This window comes from Mus pahari, chromosome 7 (assembly GCF_900095145.1).
Source record: "Mus pahari chromosome 7, PAHARI_EIJ_v1.1, whole genome shotgun sequence".
In the NCBI taxonomy this organism is placed as follows: domain Eukaryota; kingdom Metazoa; phylum Chordata; class Mammalia; order Rodentia; family Muridae; genus Mus; species Mus pahari.
The window spans coordinates 96,546,198-96,570,053 of NC_034596.1; the positions used below are offsets into that span (position 1 = coordinate 96,546,198).

Consider the following 23,856-nt stretch of genomic DNA (forward strand, 5'->3'; position numbering starts at 1 on the left):
TGAGTGGGGACATTCTGTGTGGGACTGGGACATTTGGATCTCTCCCTTCAGTTCTTGAGAAGCTAATCCCTCCATTGTCACTAAATTGTGTTTCTGCTCTCTGAAAGAAGAGCCTCTGATGTGCTTTAAAGGCCTCTAGACTGACAATGAGCTGTGGCCAGCCTTGAGAAATGCTGCCTGGGCCTTGCCATGGCCAGGTTATAAGTCAGAGGAATTGTGAGCTGCAGTTTCCCCACAGCTCGTAAGTGCATCTTGGGCAATGCATCCTTCAGTCCATTTCCGGGCCTCTGATCTCCTGCGTATACTCCCACCTCTGTTGGGGTGGGAGCCCCAGGTGAGAGGATTTTTGAGCTACAAGTGAACCACCACAGCTACGAGAGCCCAGGATGGCCTCTGGGCTGTCTACCCAGTCCTGTGGAGATCTGGCCTTTGCCAAACTAGATACATTCCTATGGGCATTATGGGAAATTCCTTCGACTACAAACAGCTCTAATTATATAGGTCTAAACTGAAGGGTAAAAACAGTCATTTAGAGTGCGTGTAGATTCTGGGTTTTATCTGTTGGTTTGAAGGGTTTGCTGTGGCTGTGTAACGTTTTACCTGAGTCTTTTTTTTTTTTTCCCATCCCAACTATTAATGAAAACATTGGCCTTTTCAAAACCCATCCTGTCCTATGCCAGCACTTGGGAAGCAGATATGAGGAGGGCGAATCTCTGTGAGTTCAAGAGCATCAGGGCTCTACAGTGATACCCTGTCTCAGACAACCAAAACAGACATCCTGGAAAGCATATGAGCTGTGGTTGCACATGCCTGTAATCACAGAACTCAGGAAGCTAAAACAGGAGAAATCACTGCAGGGTCAATGTTATGCTGGGCTCCATGGCATGTTTCAGTCCAACTTGGACTACCTAGCAAGACACTGTACCAACACACAAAACGACAAAAATACCCCATACTGGCTAAGACAGACAGGGAAGGGTCCTCAATTATCTACACCAGCCTCAGTGAATACCTTTATTTATCACAAAATGAATTCTTGTGTAACCTTCTGGGGGTCGGGGGGATAAAGGCCCCCAAGATGCTGGAGCTAGAAGAACATTTTCTAAAAAGACAGCTTGGAACCCTTCATCTTGTCTCCCTCCCTACAAAGCCTCTCAGAGAGGGCAAGTGGCCCCCCTGACAACCCACAGCAGTGCTGCATTGGGATTTGGAAGGATGCGACCATCCTGACTTGCCCCAAGGGATTACTGTCTAGTTCAGAGTTCAGATGGAGGAATCCTAGCTGCTCACAGAAATTAGACCCCAGAGTGGCACGCAGTCCAGTGGCTGTTGAGGGAAGGCCATTCTGCCTTGGGGGGTTGGAGTGGGGCTTCCTAGTGAATTGTGTTGGGAGAAAGAAAAAAAAGAGACAGAAGCCAGACTGCTGACCCAGATGTCAGGTCAGGTTAGTGAGGACTCAGACCACCGAGGTCCACTAGTGACCTGTTTAATCAGAGAAACCTCTCAGGAGCAGGTACCTTGGTAGTGTGGCCAAGAAGAGGGTGAACAGCTCTACGGCCAGGCATCCTACTGAGCATTCAGGAGTGATCAGAGGCCCCGAATGCCTGCTTCTGTCATCTGCTTTCCACATTGTTTACCCTGGCCTCTATCCACTCAGAGCCAAGGCCTGAGGTCTGCAGCTTGGAATCAAGGCTGTCTGGTTTTCCTACCCAGGAGCCCCCCTGCACCCTGTCACTTTTCTAGTTTATAGAGACATGTGGGAAGACAGAGACGCTAGAATTCCGACATGTGCTACCAGATCTAGCCAGCAGCATTTTACTGATGTCTTGTTGCCTAGGCAGGAATGAAACATCAGGCTATGTAAGGGTACCCATCCCAACTCTGCCCACCTCCCCCAGGTCAGGGCAGGGCTGGTCTGAAATCCCTTTTCAGCCCCCTCTGAAACTAAAGCCCTAAGAGACTCCTGTTAGCATAACACCATGCCTGGTCTGGAAAAGTTCTTACAAATGACAGATGCCCCTGCCTCAGGAAATTCCCAGGGTTTTGAAGCTCTGTCCTAAGAGTTGGAAACAAAGACCAGCTGTATTTCATATTATGGTACACCCACTCTATAACATTCATTCATACGCATTTCCTCCAGCCCCACTGGTTCCCACGGATCCGTGCGCAAAGAGGCAAAGCTGACCTTGAACTTGTCGAGGAAACAAAGTGGCTTCCTATTTGAGAGACATCCTTGGGACAGTTCAAGTTCAGTGTCTCAGCCATTGTCTTGAGGCAGGGAGTGAGGTCTAATGGAAGCATCTAGAAGCGAGGGGGCAGAGCAGCAACTCCTCTTCTCCCCACTTCTGCTTCTGGTTCTCATGTGCTCTCCACCCTGCCCAGGGGAAGAGAGAGACTGATCTCCCATTTCCCACCTCAGCTAACTTCCACATGGGCCATGCATGCTCATAGGGAAGCAACCTCAAGAGCCTGGTGAGACGGGCAAGATCATGCCTGGCATCTAGAGTCCAAGGGCCTGAGTTCAAACCCATCTCTAGCCTCTCCCATTCTGTCTTAGGCATTACCTGGCTCTCTTGGGTTCATCATTACCACACCCCTTGTAGATTTTGTATGAGAAGTTGCAAGTTCTGGCTTGGGGCCAACTGGGGAGACAGTATATGCCAGCGGCCGTCGACCAGCAGCATTGAGCTCACTGCATGTTTTATTAATGACACTACATTCATGCCTAAGATGACCTGGCAGTGTCATGATGGGATTAATAACCAGTAGTCGTGGCAGCAGAATTTGGAACCTAAGGAGAGGTCTTCTCCAGAGCTGCCCACACTCAGGGTCATGTCCTCACACATGGGGATGTTCTGGTATCCCTGTGCCCCAGCCAGCCCTCAACAGCTTGGCCACACTCCCCGTTTGGGGATTTCTAGCTGAGCTATTTGGGACCTGAGCCTAGGAGACAGAGTCCAGGGGCAGAGTGAGGATGGAAGGAACGGGGACACTGACCAAGCACTTTCCTTCCCTTGACAAAATGTTTGAGGAAGCTAGGAACATTCCAGAAAGTGTCGTCTGGGAAGGAAGGGTGAGCTTGGGAAGGAAGGGCCAGCTGTGCCTGAAAAGGACATCATAAAACAGCAATTTGTGACAAAGCAGAGGCCTTTCCATGCAATTGTGCCTGGGAGGCCATGCCTCTGGGGACCACGAGGAGTGGAACCACTCCGTGATCAGATGTGGTACAACCTAGGCAACTTAACAAGACCTTGTCTCAGAATAAAGAACAGTGAATGAAAGGAGGACTGGCGCATGGTGGAAGCACCTTGCTTAGCACACACGAGGCTGTGTGTTCAATCCTAGGTACCACAAGGTCCAAACAAAATATTAGCTACTTTTATTTTTGCAAAGGGAAAATAAGCATAAATTTCCCCAAACTTGTAATTGTTTTTAACAGACACTACTCTTCTCACCCCCTCCCCCAAAAGAGTTGGGCGCTAGAGCATGAATTGACATTCAACCAACTCCCAACTATTGGGGCTTCTCTGAGCCTCTGGATCCTGACAGAACCCTACCGCATCCCCATGAGTCAACCATGCACAGTGCAAATGAGAAATGGAGACTTGAGGATCTCAAATTTGGGTATGGGTCAGATTCACTTTTCTCAGGGATGGGTGGACCACCTTGCCTGGATGTTTGCTTCAGACATCCTCTGGATGATTTCCACCCTGCGCGCTGCTGCCCCATCTGGCCTCCACCAAAACCTCCGACTCACAGAGCCCCTGCTTCTGCCATTTCAGATGTTCCTGGTGTGCCGAGACAGCGGCCTGAAGCAACTGGTGCTGTGTGTCCACTTCCCTTCCCTGAAAGGCAGCTCAGCTGAGGTGCTGGAGTACCCCATCAAAGAAGAAAAGTCTAGTAAGTTCTCGCCTCACCTTGTCCCTCCAAGATACAGCAACCAAAACTGTGAGACACAGACCCTACATTCTGTCCCCACGTTTAAAACTAGAATAGGGAAAATCATTTTTAGGGTTGGCTCCAAGGTAGCAGATTGGATTAGGTAAGGGTTTGGGAGGACGCTCACGTTGGTGTGTTTCCTGTGCCCACATTATGTGGACTAGAACTTGACTAGTCACTCGAGTATCAAAATTGCCAGACCTAGAGGCACATATGGGCAGTTCTACCCCTTGGGAAGCGGGAAGAAGATTCGCTGCAACTTGAAGGCGGCTACACAGAGAGTCAGGTTAGAAAGTGTCCAGTTAGAAAGGGCCTGTTTTAAAACATTAAGCCAAGTCACATTCACTTTCTCTGCTCATGGCTTATAGGCTTTGCTTACCAGTAGCCATTGTCCAGTTGTCTCTTGTTTGCTGAGCACAAAAGACAACAGAGTAAGGGGAGGAAATCAGATGTCCGGTCCAGGGTTCCAGTGACTCATTACTACATCCTCAAGCCATGATCTGCCGTGTGTCGTGTCACCTCTCTGAAATTCAGCTTTCTCTTCCGTCAGATGAAACTAACAGTCACTGTCCTATCTCTATCCCAGAGCCTTTGTTAGGGTCACATGGGCAAGCACTTCCAAAGGCACAACTCCTGGGTGTTCATAGCGCTACCAGAACAGACCTGGGCTTGTGGGGAACCTGTTTGGGGGGTCTTTAATCCAGACTGGCCTTGAACTCATGGTCTTCCTACCTCAGCCTTTCCACTGCCACTATGACAGGTACATACCGTCATGCCTGGATTCCACAGTGGCTTTGTACTATTAAGGAAAGACATCCTGGAGTTTGGACCTCTTCTGGCCTAGCTTTCTTGAACCAGCTTCTGCCTCCTTTCAAAGGCCATGTGTTCACATGTTAGGTTTTGAAATCTAAGAAACTTGTGACAAGAATCCATAGGCTATTCCAAGCATGAGCTGACACCTATAGAAACAATTCTAGGGTGTTCCCTGAGGCTTATCACCCTAGGTCAACAGCAGAATGACAGTAAGTACTCTTGGATGCCTGCTTTTCAAGACACTGAGAACCTACATAGATGAATAAAAAGGAGATCTTGCCTTAGGGTGAGAGGGTCTCCAGTCAGGCTGGAGGGGAGCTATGCTAGAGCAGGGCCAACAGGCATCACTTGCTCTGGGGTATGGCAGCTGTTACTGCCAGGGGATGCCTGTCAGGTCGGGCATGTCCAGAGCCTCCTTAAACCGGGAAGAATATTAAAGAATATCTACTGTGTGAGGGTGTCTAAGAGGAGAAAGCTTTAGGGCTCGGTTGTGAATGTGTGAAGGTGCTTGTGTTTGTCCAATAAAAGGGTGATTTTCTACCAAAGGAAAGTAGGGCAGGTCCCCATCCTGCTGGGAGAGGGTCTTCCCAGCAACTCAAGCCACATGAACAAAACGCCTGTGCCCCAAGCTAGGCGTGGTAGCGAATGCCTTTAATCCCAGCACTTGGGAGGCAGAGGCAAGCAGATCACTGAGTTCAAGGCCAGCCTGGTCCACAGACTGAGTGCCAGGTCAGCCAGGGCTGCACAGAGAATGTATATCCCTATGCAGTACAGGTGCTGCATCCTATGGCAAGAACACACAGCACCCGCCTCTTAGGATATCAAGTAAGATAAGGAGACAGAAGTGGGAAGGCTTTTTACTGTCATGGGGAATGTGCCATGTGGAAATCAGCCAACTGCCACAATACCAAGAAATGACTTAAAGCTGCAGGAAGCTAATTTCCAAGCACATACAAGCCACACCTCTCTTAGGCCCTCTGCAGACACCCCACTGTTCTGCTATCTTCAGCATGTGACCTCCATATATTACGGTTGGGTCCAAGGTAACTGTGTGGACTGGGAAAGGAGTCTAGGTCTCTCCTGTACCCATATTTTGTTAGCTAGAACTCCGTCACATGACCAAACCTAACTGTAGGGGACACTGTGAAATGTAGTTAACTATGTGCCCAGGGAGGGAGACCCATTGGATTTTTTAATATATAACTTGTTTTTATGTGTGTTGGTGTTTTGTCTGTGTGAGGGTGTCAGAAGCCCTAGAACTGGAGTTACAGACAGGTACGAGCCGCTGTGTGGTTGCTGGGAATTGAACCCGGGTCCTTTGGAAGAGCAGTCTCCACCACAAAGCCATATCTCCATCCCCAAGCAGAAGGATTTTAAGGAATTCTGGGAGTTGCCCCGCCCTCTAGTATGAGAGTACAGAGGTGGATCTGGAAAGGGCTGTGGAGTCAGGGTGGGGGTGGGGTTCTCAAAGAGGATGGGGAGTGTTGCGGTTTTTCCAAACCACTGAAGTACATTGTGTCCTTTGATGACTCAGAAAGGGTGGGGTTGTTTGGGTTGTCTCCTGTTCCCCAAGAACCTGGGTCATTTTTCATATGGCCAGGGGAATGTGACCTTCACAGTGTCTCTGGGGCCACATGATGCTAGATGTGTTTTTTGACACCAAGAGAAGGTTGACTGCTGGGCGAGGATTTCAGGATCCCCTGCCTCTTACTCAGAGTCATGACTTCGGAACTAGGCTGCCACCTCTTAGTTCCCTCTGTACATTTAGGGAGCCACATGCCTTGAGCGAGTGAGTTTTAGCTCTAGGATTGGAAAAGTGCTCAGAGGGAGGCATGCCCAGGGCCCTGTGGAGAAAGTACAGGATCAAGGCAGGGCGCTTGAGGGTTTTGGAGATGAGAGGTGAGACTGGAGCTGGCCCTGCAGCTGTCTGGAATTCTGCTCTGCTCCTTTGGCCTATGTGCCTTTTCTGTCTGCACCTTAAAGACAACCCAGCCCTTGGAAAGCAGGACAGGAGTTTAATTTCATGTCCCACTTCTAATTCAGAGCCTTACGAAGGCAAGTAAGTGTGGGATGGTGGTTAGCAGGGTTAAGACAAATTCAGTGGAGAAACATTGCAGCCATTGGGCTCTCAAGTGCAGAACTGGCCCAATCCCAACTCAGCTTGCACAGGTGGGGATTTATAGCAAGGTGGGTGCCAGTGGATGAATGATCTAATGGGGTGCTGGCTGAAGGTGGGCAGATTGGCCCTTCTTCTAGGGGATGGGAAACAAGAAAAGCCTGATTGGGTTTAAATGACAGGTAAGGTGGAGGTTCCTGCCACACTTAGAGGGGTCGCTGCTAGAACAGGCAGTATATGAGGGGCTTCTGAGAAGGTCCAGGAGCTGTGAAAGTTTAGCTGAGTGAAGTTTTGTCAAGATGGATGGGTGTATATTACCAGAACTGTGAGCTAGGCTTGGCCACCTCTCCTCAATAGGCAAATGAAACAGATACATAATGATAAAAGGACAAGAAAGAAGAGCTCCTCAGTGTGGGAAGATGAACAAATCGAGAGATCCAGTGACCATCCTCCACAAGTCCATCTTCAGGTTGCTGAGATGGGGTTTAGGTCTAAGTGGAGGGTACGAGGCATGCATAAGTAAGCCGTTCTGACCTAGGCATGGCCCTGCCCAACACTGACATGTCATTGTCTGGATCCCAGTGTGTCCTGCAAGGTTGTTTGACAAATTATCAGAAATCTGTGAACTCTCTTTCCAGGAAATAAATCCTCTTCTAGCTGGCACCAGGGCCCCAGACTTCTCCTCCTCCTAGCTGAGAATTCACTACTTCAATTGTGTGGTAGCCCAGAGAAGCGACATGAGTGTCTCCTGAGAAAAAAAGTCTTCATTTCTGCTGAGATAGTCACCCCAGACTACTCAGAAATGAGAGCACTAACATCCCAGGTTCTTGGTTTTCTCCCAGGGCCACGCGGTAGAATTCCCTACATTTTCAGGCTTCAAGTTCAGCGTTCAGCCTGAAGATAGTCAAAATGCAAGCCAAAGTCATTTGTGTGATCTGGTTCGTGGATCTTTATTCCAACACATTTGCCACAAGCACAGAGGTGCCTGCCGTTTGTGTATTTCACTTCGGTCTCTCTTTGTTTACTCTGCTGCTCCTAAACCCCTTTCTCTTGGGGTCTGCTGCCAGAGCAAAGGGCATTGGCTGAGCTGTTTCTCTGCCTCAGCAGTTCTAGGTTCCATGTTCCGCCCTCTCTTTGAATTCTGTGCCTTTGATGTCATAGCTTGGTTTCTCTCATCTCTGCCTCTTGCCACTTGTGTGACTGGGCAAAATGCTTCATGTCTCTGGCCCCTGGCCTCCCGGCCTGTGAGGTGGGGATAGTGATGGTGCCTGTCCTTGGAGAGTCCTGGAAGGAATTAGTTGTCCAGATCATGTAGGGTGAGGCTCTGTGGTCAAGCTAACTTCAGTGGGATGTCCTCAAGGGGAAGTGGGCAATGGAAGGGCCCAGGCCTAGAACTGGAGCTTTCTGGGTTTCCCCACGCAGAGTCGAGGGAGGAAAGCAGGGGGTGTCCCAAAAGTGAGTCTTGCTTTGACCACAGCTGCGCTCTGAGGCACTTAAAATCCCCTCCCTGGTTTCTTTTCTTCTTTTATGTTTTTTCCAGACAGCATTTCTCTGTGTTCCCCTGACCATCCTGGAACTCACTCTGTAGACCAGGCTGTCCTTGAACCCATACATCTGCCTGCCTCTGCTTCCTGAATGCTGGGATTAAAGGTGTGCACCACCACTGCCCAGCTTCTTTCCCTGATTTCTTACAAAGATTTTTCTTTGAAAAAAAATCCTGATTCTGTCAGCTAAGCCTTGCTTATAGTAGTAACTGACTGCCCTACACCTTTGGTTGCTTACACACAAAGTAGCATGGATGTACTATAGAATACATCTGATTAAAACACTCAAATACATAGTAACATGAGTGTGTTCTCACTGAATCTCTCCACTGTTGCTGCAGAGCTCTACCCATCTGCAACAGGAGAAAGCAGAGTTCCATAATGACTCTAGAAGATTCCACTCAGAAATGTCAGCCTCCGCTTCCCCTACAACTCATTGACCAAAACAGGCCACATGGCCAGGTTGGAGCCCAGTGGAAAGAGTCATCTCCCCTCATACTTGAGGCCAGCAGGAAGGGAAAGTGACGCCAGAGATTACAGGAGGATTTATAGCAGGGATGTGCCTGTTGAAGGAGCCAAATGAAGGATGAGTGGAGCCATGCCAATTTCTGGGAGGCAGTGCTGCCCCTTGATGACTGGTACGAACAACCTACCCTAGAGGACACTACAACAAGAGCATCCCTTATCCTACATGCTTGAGATCAGGAGTGTTGCAGACCCTCCCTGGATTTTGAAATATTTTGCACATGTGTAGCATTATCTTGGGGATGAGACTGTATGCAACATATATAAATTTTATATATATCAAGGCACCTGCCTTTTAACTTGTCAGTTGACATCAAGTGTAGTTTTCACTCATGGCATAATGGTGGTGGGTCAAAAATATCTTGGAATTTGGAGCATTTCAGATTTCAAATTCCCAGATAAAGAACTTTCAGCTGAACCTGGTTTTACTAATATGCACAGAGGTGGTGACTGTGATAGACATATCTGTGGGGTGGCAGTTTCCTAGTGGTTGCTAAATAAAGGAAGAAGAAGAAAAACCATTTGGGATTGTGTCTAGCAGAGCAGCCCTGAGGCAGTGGCATGACCAGGCCTATGCAGGAAGTGGGCTACACAGTGCTCAAGGCCTAAACCGCAGTCTGACCACTCCCACCCAGTGCCTCTGGCCCGCTGACCCTGGCTTTAGAAGGGTCTTTCCACCAATTCTGAGTAAATCTTCACTCTCAGGAGTGTGGGTGGGTTTACATCAACTTGAACACATCAGCATCTGAGAATAGTCCATCTCCTGGGCAACTATGGCAAATTCTCATCCTGACTGGTATGGGGGATCATCACCTCTAGATGCAAAGGGGAGGGATCTTGGGTGTGTCCTCCTGGGCAGTAGAGATCCATATGGGCATGGCCACGTGGCCAGAATGCCTTTGACTCACTTCTCTTACTCTTGAATATGACTTCTCTCGATGCCCTTGGCACCACCCAAAACCCTAGAATGCAGTCTGACCTGTTTTCGAATGGAGATGGCTCAAGTCCATGAAGAGGTAGGGTTATCCATAAAGGAGAAGTTGACATAGAGACTCCATATTTTAGCCAGAAGTGAGGCAGGGTTGATTTGCTTTGTGGAAGGTCCTGCAGGCTTGTCAATGCAAACCCCTTCATTTTAATTTTTCTTCTAGAAAGTGAATTTTGGAAAGAATGACTGTTGGGTCTAGGTTTTTATTCTGGTGAGACCAGGTAAGATATCTGATGTCCTTGCACTGTGGTTTCCTCATCTGGGAGGTGAGGGGGTCTCCCCAGCACAGCTGCCCGCAGATCCTTAAAAGAAGGTATCAGCAGGGAAGCATGCAGCATCTTTGTATCTAAATGTAGACACTTCTGGGATGAAGTCACGAGCTCCGCTTGTAGCAAGTACTCAATGCACAGTGGCAGTTATAATTAGCAGCATATAGCTCACACCTCACAACCCCTCATTTCCTGTACTGTCTGTCCTGAGGACTGCTCTAAAAACATTACTGCTCAGTGGCCACAGGATCTTGGGCTAAACTAGCCACGTTCACTTTTTTCTGCCTTCATCATTCCAGCTTTGAGCTTCCAGACCTGGGGTTGGGTCAAGATGAGGCAGGGAGGTCAGCTTAGCTCTAAGAACCTTGCAAAACTAACTTTACCACCACCACCACCTCTTCCTCCTCCTCCTCCTCCTCCTCCTCCTCTTCCCCCTCTTCCTCTTTCTCTTTCTCCTCTCTCCTCTCTCCTCTTCCTCTTCTTCCTTCTCCTCCACTTGTTTTTGAGATCTCACACCAGCCTCCCAAGTGTTTGAATTGCAGACATGAGCTACATCCCCATCACTCCCTCATCACCATGAAAGGGTGGCCTTTCATATTCCTGTCTTTCCTTTGCATCTTTGAAGCCAAGGCTGACCTCAAACCCTTGATCTTCCGTCTCCTGAGAGCTGATTACTTGCTCTCTCTCGATCTTGAGTTGCAGTCATGCATGCCACTATCTACCCTTCCTTTGTCACCATCTTTTTTATATGAGCTTTCTCAGCTCTGTTCTGCTAAACATGTGACAAAATGTATCCCCAACTAAGTATCTGCTAAGTGGGTTCTGGGGGAAAACATAAGGGGGCTAAGACGGAAGCCCAGTACTGAGCAAGGGAAACAAGGCCCCTGTCCTAAGCCCTATAATGTGAGCCTGGGGAGTTGAGAAACAGTTATGAGGAAGAACACTAGGGGAACAGGCTGGAGAAGCTGAAGCCACAGTCTTCTATGTCAAAGCTCAGAAACAAGGAAGCAAACGGGGCCAAGGCTAAGCCATGCTCAGGCGGTAACTGAGAGGCAGCAAAATCAAGGCTGTGAGGGTAGAATTTGACTGGGTCACCAGCAGCTGTGACTAGCACACAACACTGGTAAGGATTTTGGTCTGTAATGTCATGGACAAGTTTTGAGCAGGAAGTAGCCCGATGAGATGGATGCTTCAGGACCCCTGGACTGTGTGGCAGCCAGCAGGGACAGTGACCAGCCACAAGAGGAGAAGAGAGAGGGATTGTAAAAAAAAAAAAAAAACTATCAAAAGCCAAAGCTTGATGACTGCCTAGAAGTTGGAACTGGAGAGCTGGAAGACAAGATGGCCATGAGAAGGAGAGCACTCTAAGTTGTCACGGGAGCACTCTAGAAGGCAGACTCCAACAGGTGAGAAGAGGAGCACTCAGGAGGAGTCAGTGCCTCCTGAGATGTCTGGGGCAGCAACGCTTATCCAGTGAACATGAACATGGGAGCTGGGGGAGTTTGTTTGGTTCCAAAAGAACTGGACTTGGGAGATCTTGACAGAGACATAGAAAGATGGAGAGCACAGGCTCTTGAGAGGAAAATGGGTTAGTGTCACAGTGGATCTGCCTGTGAGGAGTGCTCCTGGTCTATGTGTGGGTGCTCCTGGTCTGCATGTAGGTGTTCCTGGTCTACCTAGGAGGGGTAGTCCTGGTCTATGTGTAGCTGCTCCTGGTCTGCCTGGGGGAAGTGTTCCTGATCTGTGTGTGGGGGTGCTCCTGGTCTACATGTGGACAGTGCTCCTAGTCCACATGTGGGTACTCCTGGTCTGCCTGGGGAAGTGCTCCTGGTCTGCATGTGGATGCTCTTAGTCTACTTGTAGGGAGTGGTACTAGTCTGCATGTATGTTCCTGGTCTTCATGTGCCTGAATGCCTGCCTTTAGGGACTTTGCAACTTCAGAAAACCCATCTAAGGGACAGCACTTGACTCAGCTGTTTCAGGCTTCTACTCACCAACACTTCTTTTGAAGACAGCTGTAGGGGATGTTAGGGCCAAGCCCTAGGGTCTCTTGGCTTCCATTCTCAGGCATGGAAGATCCTGGTTCAGCATGTGTCTCAGTCAGTCTGTGCTGCCAAATAACAATTATCTGGAACTGGGCATTCATTTCTCACAGTTTTGGGAACTAGGAAGGCCAATATTAAGGCAGGCTACATTGTCTGCTGAGGGCTGCTCCCTGTTCCATCCTGGAGGTGTGGAGGAGCAGAGAGCTGTGTTCTCCATGGCAGGAGGAGGGAGGAGCAGGGAGCTGAACTCTGCCTGAAGCCTGGTAAGTTAGGGAACCTTGGAGTCAGCTCAGGATGCCCGGAGACCAAGTTCTCAGCACAAAAGAGATTGATTTGCCCCAGAGGACAAAGGGCAGGGAATAAGAGACAAAGACAGAAGACAGGAAGAAGAGGAAGGGAACAAGGGAGAGGGGGCAGGGGTCTTTGTCCCAGATGACAAAGGACTGCCTCTGGATAGAGAGGAGACCGTTGTGGTCCATAGATAAATGGCAGTTTATAAAGGTAAAAAGAGAAACCCTGTATTAGGATGAGGTGCTTAATTTTAATTGGACATGTTAATTGAGCCAAAGGGAGCTTTTGATTGCTGAAATTTAATACTTTGATGACTGGACCTTGGTAGCCAGCCTCAGGAGAGAGAAGTGGCCAAATAAGGAAATAGGGAAATAGACCTTGGTGGTTAGCTTTAGAAATGTAACCTAATTTTCCCCCCTTTGGTTTATCTGTTTGTTCTTGCTGTTCTTTTGTTTTTGTTCGTTTTTGAGCATGGCAGAGGGAAAGGGGGAAAAGGGCCAGACCTGCCAGAGTCACACGCTCTAGTGGATGAGTGTCCCTTCAGTAAGGACCTAAAGAGTTAGTTTAGTGGTAGATCACTTACATAGCATACATGAGGCCTTGACTGCATCCCAGCATCACACATGAAATCAAATAAAATAATTAAGGGGTGGGAATGTGGCTATATTGACTGAGTGCTTACCTAACATACATAAAGCCTTGGGTCCAATCCCCCAAGTCCTCAGGCACTGCAGAAAACTATGTGGAGTCCATAGGCCTGTATACTGGGGAGGCAGAGACAGGCCTGTCTCTGGGGCTTGGTCACCAGACAAGATAGCCCAGTCTCGGATGGCTCCTGAGGAGCAACACCCAAAGAACACACACACACGTCCAAGCACATGGGCAGTCTTACACACGCATGTGTGCTTGCACACACACACACTTCAGGGTTAAAAACTTCACCCTTTTATCAGACATGGATGGATCTGGCAGGCAGAAAGTCGGTAAGGACACAGTTAAGCTCAACAGAGCCTATCAACTGGACGTAGCAGACCAGCTAGATCCATGGACCACTTCATCGCAGAAGCCATACGCGTACACCTCTCCCGTTCGTGGGAAGCATCCATCACTCTAGGTCATAAGATGCCCATTAACAAATTATAGAAAACAGAAACCAGAACACACGGAATCACAGTAGGAATCAGTGAACAGAAGAAGACAGTGGTAGATTAGACAACGCATCCCCCATAACACAAGGTCAAAGGAAGAAACCTCACAGGAAAATTTTAAATACTTGAAATGAAGATCCAAAGTTCTCAAAATCTGTAAACTACAGTAGGCAGTGCCTAGGAGAAACAGATAGCATTGAATGCATACGTTAGAAGAGAATAAAATCAGATTTCCTATTCAGTGCTCCCACTTAACTAGCTCTGGGAACTAAGAAAGATCATGTGACAGTGACCCTCCTTCCCACCAACCTGTTACAGCTTCAAGGAAGCTGTAGGAAGGACAGACAAGAAATGTGTATGAAAATACCTAAGACTTGAAGACGTGGTCTAAACACTGCTGTGCATGTTCCGGTAGACTATAAGGACTTAGCAGTTATTGGTTCCTTTGTGACGATTAGATGGGCTTCCTTGTCTTCCAGTCTAGCTGAGGAGGCAGAGCAGGTGATTACAGAATAGTGTGACTGGGACCCTTGCGATCTAGTAAAAGGGTAAGAGAGGAGTTTTGCAGGGATGCTATTATACTCTAGACCAGGAATTCTCAACCTAGGGGTCCTTTCACAGGAGTCACTTGAGACCATTAGAAAACACAGATATTTACATTACAGTTCATAACAGTAGCACAACTACAGAGATGAAGTAGCAACAAAAATAATTTTATGGTTGGGGTCACCACAACATGAGGGACCGTATTAAAGGGTCACAGCATTAGGAAGGTTGAGAGCCACCGTTATAGTTAAGGCCCCGGAGCGGGATCAGGTGTAAAGCCAGACCAGAGTCTGCTTCTTAAAGTCACTAGGATGGATACTTGAGTAGATGAGAGCAAGACCAGACAAAACTAGACAATGTAGTTGTGTATCGTAGTTCTCGGTACAACCCTGTGTGGAGGCTCAGCTCCTGCGGAGTGAAGTGCCTGATATTGAAGACGTCTAGGGAGAGATTCTCAGGAATGTTAGCTCTGGGGGAGTTTGGGGAAGTTGACTGCCTCTCTGCATACCTCTAGCTCACTTCCCAGGAGTGCTTTTGCTCTGGGAGTTCCCAGGCCTAAGAAGAAAGAACAGCAGTGGCGCCATTGTGAGCTTGGACAAAGCCCTGTGTGGGTATCAATGAAGTGGGTCCTCATCAGCTTCCTCAGGAACTTGTGTAAGGTACTCAGTGCCACTAGGCCTCCTGGGAGAGGGGACTCCTGACTTCCCCTAGCAAGGGATAGTTCAAAGTGCCCTGGAAGGGTAAGGTCCCATACCTGTCCCCAACTGAACATGTCCTACACGCCTAGACCAGAAATCCTCACCATAACCTAGAAAACATAGGCTGTTGTGCCTAGACAGAAATTCTGGAACATTCCACAAGAAACATGGATTTCTGTGCCTCTTTATGCCTGTCTCCCCTAATTTGTCAGGATCCATGACTGGTTTTCCTTGCTCTTTGTGGCACAGCTGACCCAGCCTTTATTACATTTATTGCTGTGTCTTGGTTTCCATGTTGTCAACATTTAGTTTGCCCTAAAGGATTTTCCCCGTCTGGAATGTTCCTTTTAGGTATTCCCTGTCTTAATGACACTAGGTACCTACAAAGGTTGAAGCCTCCAGGTGAAACTAAATCCCCATCACTGCACCCTGAAATCTTAAGCCTTTGGCTGCAGTTATTGGGGACGTACTACACAGCTTTTGGACCTCCAGTCTTCTGTCTTTCACCCCTCTGAAGTAGTTGTTAGGATCTCTTCTTTGCAGCTGAAGAAATGGTGCCCGAGATTGTTACCTGGGATTCAGGCAAGTCAGAGTGATGCATGCCTCTTCACGTGAACCCTGTTGATTCCGTCATATCTCGGTATTCCTCCTTAACAGACTCTCCAAGGGGCAGAGGAAGATGGCAGAGAGGGAAATAGAGAAGTCGATAGTCCAGTCATTAGTACCTGAACAATCGAGTCATTGTTTCCTCTTTGTGTTCCAGACACAGAACCAGAGCCAGGCAGAAAGGAAGCAGATCAGGGCTACGTGGTCTCGGTGAGGAGGGCAATGGAGATGGAGTTCCAAGTGTGACTCTGCCTCTGAAAGATGAGCACAGGCAGTCTTGCCTCTGGGCTAAGGCCCTGGTAGTGCTAGAATCAGTCAGAACCTGTGGAGAGAGTTGTCTGTGCCTCTTTGCAGCTAGGGATTAAGTACAAAATAAAACCAGAAGGTGCTATACCCAGGATGGTTTTCCCTCGAAAGCTGATTATGGCCATCCCCCTGCTGCTCCCATTTCCCATCTGAAAAACCAGAATGTGAATAATAGCCACCCCAGAGAACCTTGGGCTTTCACATGTATGTGAGCATCTTGCAAACTAAAGCATGCTGGGGGGGGGGGGGGGGGCAGGCAGACATGGTGGTTTGAGTTGGAATCTGAACACACTGTAATAGGATCATAAATTCTTGGAGAAATCAGACAGATGATGTGACTCAGCTGTTCATGGCTTGCATTTGGAGTCTTGAGAAACTTCCACATAGACATCTGAGGTGCTTCTCCTTGGCTTCAGCATCCTGAGGACCACAGCCTGTTATTTCATTCTCTGGAAGTATGCCATGGAGATCTCACTTGCTTCTCCTTGAGAAGTATTAATGGCAGGGGCCATGAAAAGAAAAGTCAACAGACAGACTTAGCTTTGAAGTTCAGTAGTCACATACTGTACAGATAAACATGGGCAGAAGTTCATTCTCATTGCCAGTGACCTATGGGACCTCCCTAGAGCAGAATTTGGGGGAGTCCCTTAGAGAAGGGTATGTTAGGTTTGTGTTGGATCCTCTGGGCCTCTAAGGACATTAGTTTCCTACCAGAGTCTTGGGACTCCAGCAGGATCCTAGGTTTGCAGAACATGACTCATGGATTGCTGTAAGAGTCTCCCACTTCTAGGCTAGCCTAAATCATCCACATGCCTCTTCCTCCTCTGAATTGTGGCACCAAAAGGACTTAGTGAGAGGTGGCTGGGTGCTTGCTGAGTCTTGGGTACATGCAATGGGAGAAATGAAGGACTGTCATAAAATAGCAGTCATTTATCAAGCATTTGGTAGGAAATATTTCTTTTCTAGTTTTGATACAGGATCTTTCCACATGCTCAGCCTGACTTCAAACACACCATCCTCCTGCCTCAGCCTCCCAAGAGCTAGGATTATAATTGCTCTGCTAATTTATTCTGCATATCAGCTTTAGGATATAGCACCACAGTGTGGCTGGTTGGGGTAGGTACATCTTTTGACACTTGTTCCTTCCTGGGGTGGAGTCTATTGCCCTTCCCTTGAATCTACTTTAGCCTGTGACTTCTGTGGGCAACAGAATAAGCAGAACTGGTTCTAGCCAGTTCCTCCTAGGTTTTCAGAGAATTGGCAGCTTCTTTTTAATCTCTGAGAGCCGTTGCCTCCATCCTGGGGAGAAGGGCCTGGGGGTGATGGGAGGGAGAAGGGCCTGGCTAGATGTAGCCTTTAACTCTCCCTGGTTTGAGGGGAAACATCTTGGATCCTGCAGACCAGACTAGGGCCCAAGTGAAAAAGCCATTTCCCCTAGGAACAGAAGAATCACCCAGCTGAGCCCTGCCTGCTTTTTGACCCATAAATCATGAGCTATGGTTGTTATTCCCAAGCCACTCAGTCCTGTCTTCTGTTACACAGATGTAGATTACAAGAATCATAACCCCCATTTTTTCAGAGACCAAGGCTAGTCAGAATCACACATTTGTGAGAGGCAAAGCCAGGATTTAAACCACAGCAGTCCGTCTCTCAGCGCCTGCTCCTACTACTCCATGGGTCTATTCTTGGGCCAGTGAGATGGCTCAGCAGGCAAAAACAACCACTACCAAATCTGACAACTGAGTTCATCCCTGGGTCCCACTCACATGATAGAGTGAAATCCAACTTCCATAAGTTGGCCTCTGACCTCCTAGTGCACAGAGTTGTCACATGCACTGTCCCTTGCCCCCTCCCCTGCATATAATAAATACAGTTTTTGAGGGGGAGGGGCTCAAGAAAGGGTTTCACTATGTGGTCTGGCTGTCCTGAAACTGACTCTGTAGACCAAGCTGGTCTAAAACTCACAGAGATCCACCTGCTTCTGCCTCCTGAGTGCTGGGACTAAAGGTATGCACCACTACCGCCTGGATATAAATAAAAATAATTTATAAAACAAAAATAAATGCGTACTGAGCTCCACAGGATGTTGTGTACCTGTTATCCCAGCATTTGTAGGTACTGGAAGAGGGATCCAAGACAGGTAGATCATGAGTTTGAGGACAGCTTGGACTACAGAATGAGACCCTGTCTCAAAAGGAGGAAGAAGAGGAAGAAGAGGAGGAGGAGGAGGAGGAGGAGGAGGAGGAGGAGGAATAGATGCTTCTGCTCTCAGAAAACTTCTATCCAAGAAGAATCACTCACTTGCCATGTTTAGAGGTTTGCATACCTTGGTTTATCTGCTTATTGAGTTTAAGTACTCTAGGCTGGCTCAAGGTATGCATAGATTGACTAACCTAGTCAATCTTAGGATTTGCCCACAGAAGAACTGCCCCCCATCACTGGTGATGGATGGGTGGGTGTGGAATGTGGGGTGTCCTGAAGGACAGAGAGAAGTGTCCTATTGGGTGAAAGAGGAAGTGCATATGAAGTGGCAGGACAGCTCATGCGGAGTGCCAGGGTACGGAGTGTGTGCAGGAGAAGCTCCGAGCAGGTAAATGTGGGTGTGTGGAAGGGAGGGCTAAGCAGAGAACCCAGAGCTTGTGCACAGGCCTTGAGTGAGACTCAGCCTTTGTCCAGAGACCTCCAGAGCCCAATGAGGGACATGTGGGCGGGGACATCATCTGATGGACCTTTTACAGAGACATTGCATGCCTGTATGAGTGGGGATGGAGAGGTAAAGGCTGGAGAGGCCCTGAGGTTGAAGAATGACCCGTAAGTGATCTACAGCAAATGCTGGGGACAGCATGGTGGGCCTAAGGAGAAGGAAGATGTCCCAGAGATATTAAAGAGAATGGGCCTGCAGAAAGGAAAGGAACTGTGAGAAAGAACACAGCAGGAGGCCTGGCTAACCATGCTACCTGGTATGCAGTAGGTGTTTAGCAATGAATAGGGATGAGTTAGGAGCTATGGCCCCGGCCTGCAGCATTATGGGAGGGCAGGGCTCTGCTCCAGCATTGATATCCCTGACTCAAAACCTGTGCCCAAGTAGACATGAAAGAGATGCATGCAAACCGACTCATAACTGGACAAGCGCCCCCCCATACACACATAACCCCAGTAGCCTTGTCCTCCAAAGCTGCAGACTCCTGACTGAGCCAAGGCTCAGTCTCTCTGGGATGACAAAGACAGCTAAGAGGAAAGCTGATGTTTATGAAGCTGGCTCTGTCGTCTCACAGAAGGCAAAGTACCAGTTACTAAGACTGGCCCCTTCTTAATTCATAGTTCATGTTGCGGCTCTGTTTCTGCATTGCTAGTTTAGGGTTCAGGAATGCAGACCGTCTGGGGCGAGCTCAGCTCCAAGCCTTGATATTGGGAACCTTGCTATTCCGTCAGCAGGCTGCTATCGAAAGCACCCCCTAGACTCCTGCTAAGTGCCTCAGGGTGCACGCACCAGGCCCTAGCAAGCCATCCCTTGCTTTGTGAGACTGCCCAGGCAGGCCCTGAGGTCAGCATTCCTGACCTCTGACCATCGAGTGCCAGTGGCTCCATCTCCTAAGGCTCCCACGCTCCCAGGTGAGAGCCGTGACCTTATCCAGTGTGGTGGTGGCTCAAGCCTTTGAAAAGTGCCTGAGTTGCCCTGAGATGAAGCATAAGTGTAGAGCACACCCCCAGGTCTTTCATACTCAGCATGGGAAAGAAAACAGCATGTCTACTCTCTGATGTCTCAGGATGCTAAGATGCAGCCTTTGCACATACTTGCTAATCCTGAAGTTGAAGCGGTATTCTCTGACTATCCGTGGCGAGCCCTCTGTAACACTTGGAGCTGACCTCCCTTTCAGGGTGGTGCCCAGGCCGCCTGCCTCCCCACTCTCCCTTCTTTTCATGTTGTGGGCAGCCACAAGCCTCCCTTGACTTCAGCGTAGCAGGGAGAGGGATGTTTTCCCCGTGTCCACAGCTCTCTTAGCCTCCCCACGCTCCCTCCTGCCTTCTCCCCGAAGATCTTCCATGTCTTACTCTTGATTTAGTCTTCCCTGATATGTGGCAATTTGCAAATCTGTCCACTGCTCCCTTCTGTTTTGGCATCTGAACCTATAAATAGCTCCCAGATGAAGTCCTGTCTACGTCGTGACAGTTTCTCCCGTGTTCCTTTTCAGACTCATGAAGCCTCTTGTTTTCACTTGCTCAATAGGAAGGACCGGCTTCCAAAAACAGGAGCCTTTTATTTCAACAAGAACGGTATGAGACCAGTGCAGCTGCCCCATGTGGGGTTGAGATTGAGAAATGGTCTTTCACAAGTGCAAACCTGGGAGGATATCATAAAAACCCCCAAAGGATCCTACAGGGGGGGGGAGCCTGGAAAGAAATGAGGCTCATGCCCATGCTAATGAGTTGGGCCTCTGGCACCTATGTGATGACATCCTGTCCTAGAGAACAAGATGTAAGCGGTTTGGACCCAAGGAGGGGGTAGCACTCTTCCCAGGAAGTCCGTCCCCAGGCGTCTCCCAACGACAAGTGAGGAGACTGGCCTGAAGGAGAGAGGCTCTGTGCTGACACCAGGCAGGAATCACTGACTGGTATCTCGTGGGAACTCTGGTCCATCCTCCCTGTCCCCTCTGCTCCACGTCACTGCTCCTTCGTGAAGGCCTGGTGAGCTTGCTAGTGGCCCTGTCATGGCCTGAGCACACCCCTGGGCCAGTTACTGAACCTTGCTGCTTTCCCGCTTTAGCAATGGCTGGGGCATTTGGAAGGGACCTTGTTTAGAGCTCTGTCTGGGTCTCCTTGTAGCTCTCCTATTAGGTTCCAGCTTCGGTGCCCCAGGGCAAGCCAGGCTCATTCTGTCCCAACAATGCTTGGCATCCTGCTATGGTGCAGGTTGGTGGAGAATCTGGGGCTGAGGAAGATGATCTAATGCAAGCCAAGGAGCTTCGAGATGAGCTTGGGATGACTGGCAGGAGTACCGTGAAGGGGGCTCCAGGATCAGCCAGACTCTAGAGGGCATCCCCAGAATATCCTTATTGGCCAGGCAGAAAGGGCAGTCTCTCTGGTATATTTTGAACCCTTTCCCAGCTGCTGGAGCCTCACTCCGTGTCACCTTTCCACACCCAGGTCCTCTGGGTGCTTTTTTCACTCTGCCTCAGCAGCGTGCCACTCTGGCCTCTGCTCAATAGGAAGGAATGGCTATGACCGTACAATTCACGTGGGATTCAGAGATGGTCTTTCACAAATGCAAACCTGAATGGCCCACACAGGACCTCCATCAGGTACTGGCTCTCACAATACCTCGCCTGCACTCTGAAAGTGAGCCTCAGAAAGGCTTTGCCTTGGTCTGTGGCTAGAACCCTTCCCTGATTGGTCTGAGGCTAGAACCCTTCCCTGATTGGTCTGAGGCTAGAGGCTCTCCCTGACTGGGCTGGTACTGTACCTTGACCTATGGTGGGAGCTAGCTTTCCCAGCCTAGGTGCAGACCTTCCTCGGAGGATACAGGAGCTTCTCTGAGTGGATCTGGGGATGGTTAGTCTCTCCCTTATCCTGCTTCTGTGAGGCTGGCAGCTCTGGTCAGGCAGCACTCCCTTCAGCAGGCTCCAGCCTCTAGGCTCTCAGGTGAGATAAAACTGCATCCCAGAAGTCTCAGTGGCAAGGGGACCTCATACTGTTGGGGCCCAGGACTCTGGTTTGTTGTTATTTTCCTCCCCTAACCTCTACCCTACTCCCTAACCCCCCCTACACACACACACACCCTGCCATTTCTGAGAATAGGGGAAGCAGCTTTCATGGGTTTTACAAAATTGAACTTTAGCTGGGTCTGCAGAGACAGACAGGTAGTCCTTCAGTGGCAGACACACACACATACACCTCACACATATACACCTCACACACACACACAAAGGGCAACTGTGGTCTTCAAAATGGGGAAGGAGCCCACTCCTTGACGTCCACGGGAGACAATGGGGCTGGGATGGTCCCTGGAAGAGTGGGTGCTTTCCCTCACTCTGGGGAGTCCTGCAGACTTTACTTTCTCTAGTCTACAGCTTCTTGTCACCTTCACTTTCTGTCCTTGGGGGTCTGCCATTTCCTGTCAAGGACTGAGCCAATGAAGTAGTGCCCTTTTGGGATAGGGGTATCAAAATCTACCTGGAGTAGATGTTCCAACCCTCTCTGGGTGACAAGGGAACTCAGAGATTAGCTCCATGATGTCACATAAGAACAGAGATACCCAAAGTTCTCCCCAGCAAGGTGTCCCCAGCCTGGTATCATGGGGTCTTTTTCTTCTTCAAGCCTAAGAAGTTGACCCATGGCCTCTCCTAGGGGTGTGGCATCCAGATTGCCTGACCCCTTTCCCAACGGTTTCCTCCTGGGTCAGTCAGATCTGATCCATCAGTTGTTTATAGTGTGCACAGAGAGGCCTGGACACAGGCAAGTTAAAGCAAATTAATGTAGCTCCACCCAACCCAACTGGATTTTCAATTATCCATAGAGAACAAGCAGACAGCTACATCGATGTTTACCTCAGGAAGAAGTTCCAGATAGATCCCTTTGCCATGAAAATGTTCCCGTGGCCCTTCTGTGAGGTTTCTATCAGCTTCCTTATCTTTACCCTTGGTTTCTACAGGCCAGGCTAGGGAATGTCTCTGACCAAACCCCTCATGTGGGTGTCACAACTAAACATTTTAGTAAGAGCTATTGTTAGCATAGCGCTGGGCATGAGATCTCCAGCCAGGGCTATACAGAGAAACCCTGTCTTGAAAGCCACCTCCCCCCCCCCCCAAAAAAAAAAAAGTGCTATCTCTAGGATTAGCGGAGCTGTCTAAATGTGGAAGGTTGAGTTTCTGTTTCCTAAGTAGATGTCCACCACACACAGTAATCCTTGGCAAGGTATATCCCCGCTTGATGTTTTTGTATAAAGTCCCCAAAGCCTGGGGTCAGGTTCCCAGCCACTCACACTACTGAACTCAAATCTGGCCCCCATCAGAGTTCTGTGCTTCCTTAGAGAGCACATCATTAAGGACACATTTCCTTTGTCGAGTAACTTGCCCGCCACTGGGAATTTGTAGTAATTAAGACCAGGCATGATTGCAGCTAAGTTCCCCGCCATCTACGAAAGTGGATCAGGCGACAGTGAAGACCGGGGCTTAGGTGAGAATGGGGACCCATTCAAGTCCCACAGTTTCTGCCTTAGTTACTTTTCTCATCGCTATGACAAACTTCTGACAAAGATGCCGCTCAGGAAAGGAAGAATGGTTTATTCTGGCTCCCGGTGTATGCGTAAGCCATGTTGGGAAGGTGCGTGAGGAACAGGAGTTGGCTGGTCCCTCCGCACCTGCACTGGGGAAGCAAGAAGAGCCCCCACACCACAGCTCAGCTTGCTTTCTCCTTTGTGTTCAGTTTGGGACCCCAGCCTATGGGATGGTTCCTCTCACAACTGGGATAGGTTTTCACAGCTCAGATACACCTCTCTGGAAACTCTCCCACAAAAAAATGCCCAGAGGTGTGTCTCCTAGGTGACTCTAAATCCTGCCAAGTTGGCAGTGAAGGGCACCTCCACATAAACTCTTTCAGGGGCAGAAGAACTGACTGTTCGTGGAAGTCCCTTAGACTCACTGGACTGGCATATGCTTATGCAATGCCTTGGGCGTCTCTAAGCCTATGGACAGATAGCATTCTTCATCTGTCCCTTCTGAAATCTTTGGGGAGGTAAATTAGATTTGGAGAGCCTGTCTACAAGGCATGAATCTGACAAAAGGCTAGTCTAGACTCTCAAAACTCAACATAAAAATGAATAACCCATCGGGGCTAGAGAGATGGCTCAGCAGTTAAGAGTACTGCCTGCTATTGTGAGGCTATGCCAGTGCCTAGCAAACACCAAAGTGGATGCTCACAGCCAGCTATTAGATGGAACACAGGGTCCCCAATGGAGGAGCTAGAGAAAGTACCCAAGGAATCGAAGGGGGCTGCAACCCTGTAGGTGCAACAACAATATGAACT

At 49.0% G+C, this 23,856-nt stretch overlaps 1 protein-coding gene across 1 annotated transcript in view; it reads left to right on the forward strand.

Moving 5' to 3' along the window:
- Positions 1-23,856, forward strand: part of Rin3 (Ras and Rab interactor 3) — a 103,148-nt gene that overhangs the window by 36,860 nt on the left and 42,432 nt on the right. The window contains exon 3 of the mRNA XM_021201894.2: positions 3,783-3,900. Within this exon, the coding sequence (XP_021057553.2) occupies positions 3,783-3,900 (118 nt within the window). The remainder of the gene's footprint in view (positions 1-3,782; positions 3,901-23,856) is intronic.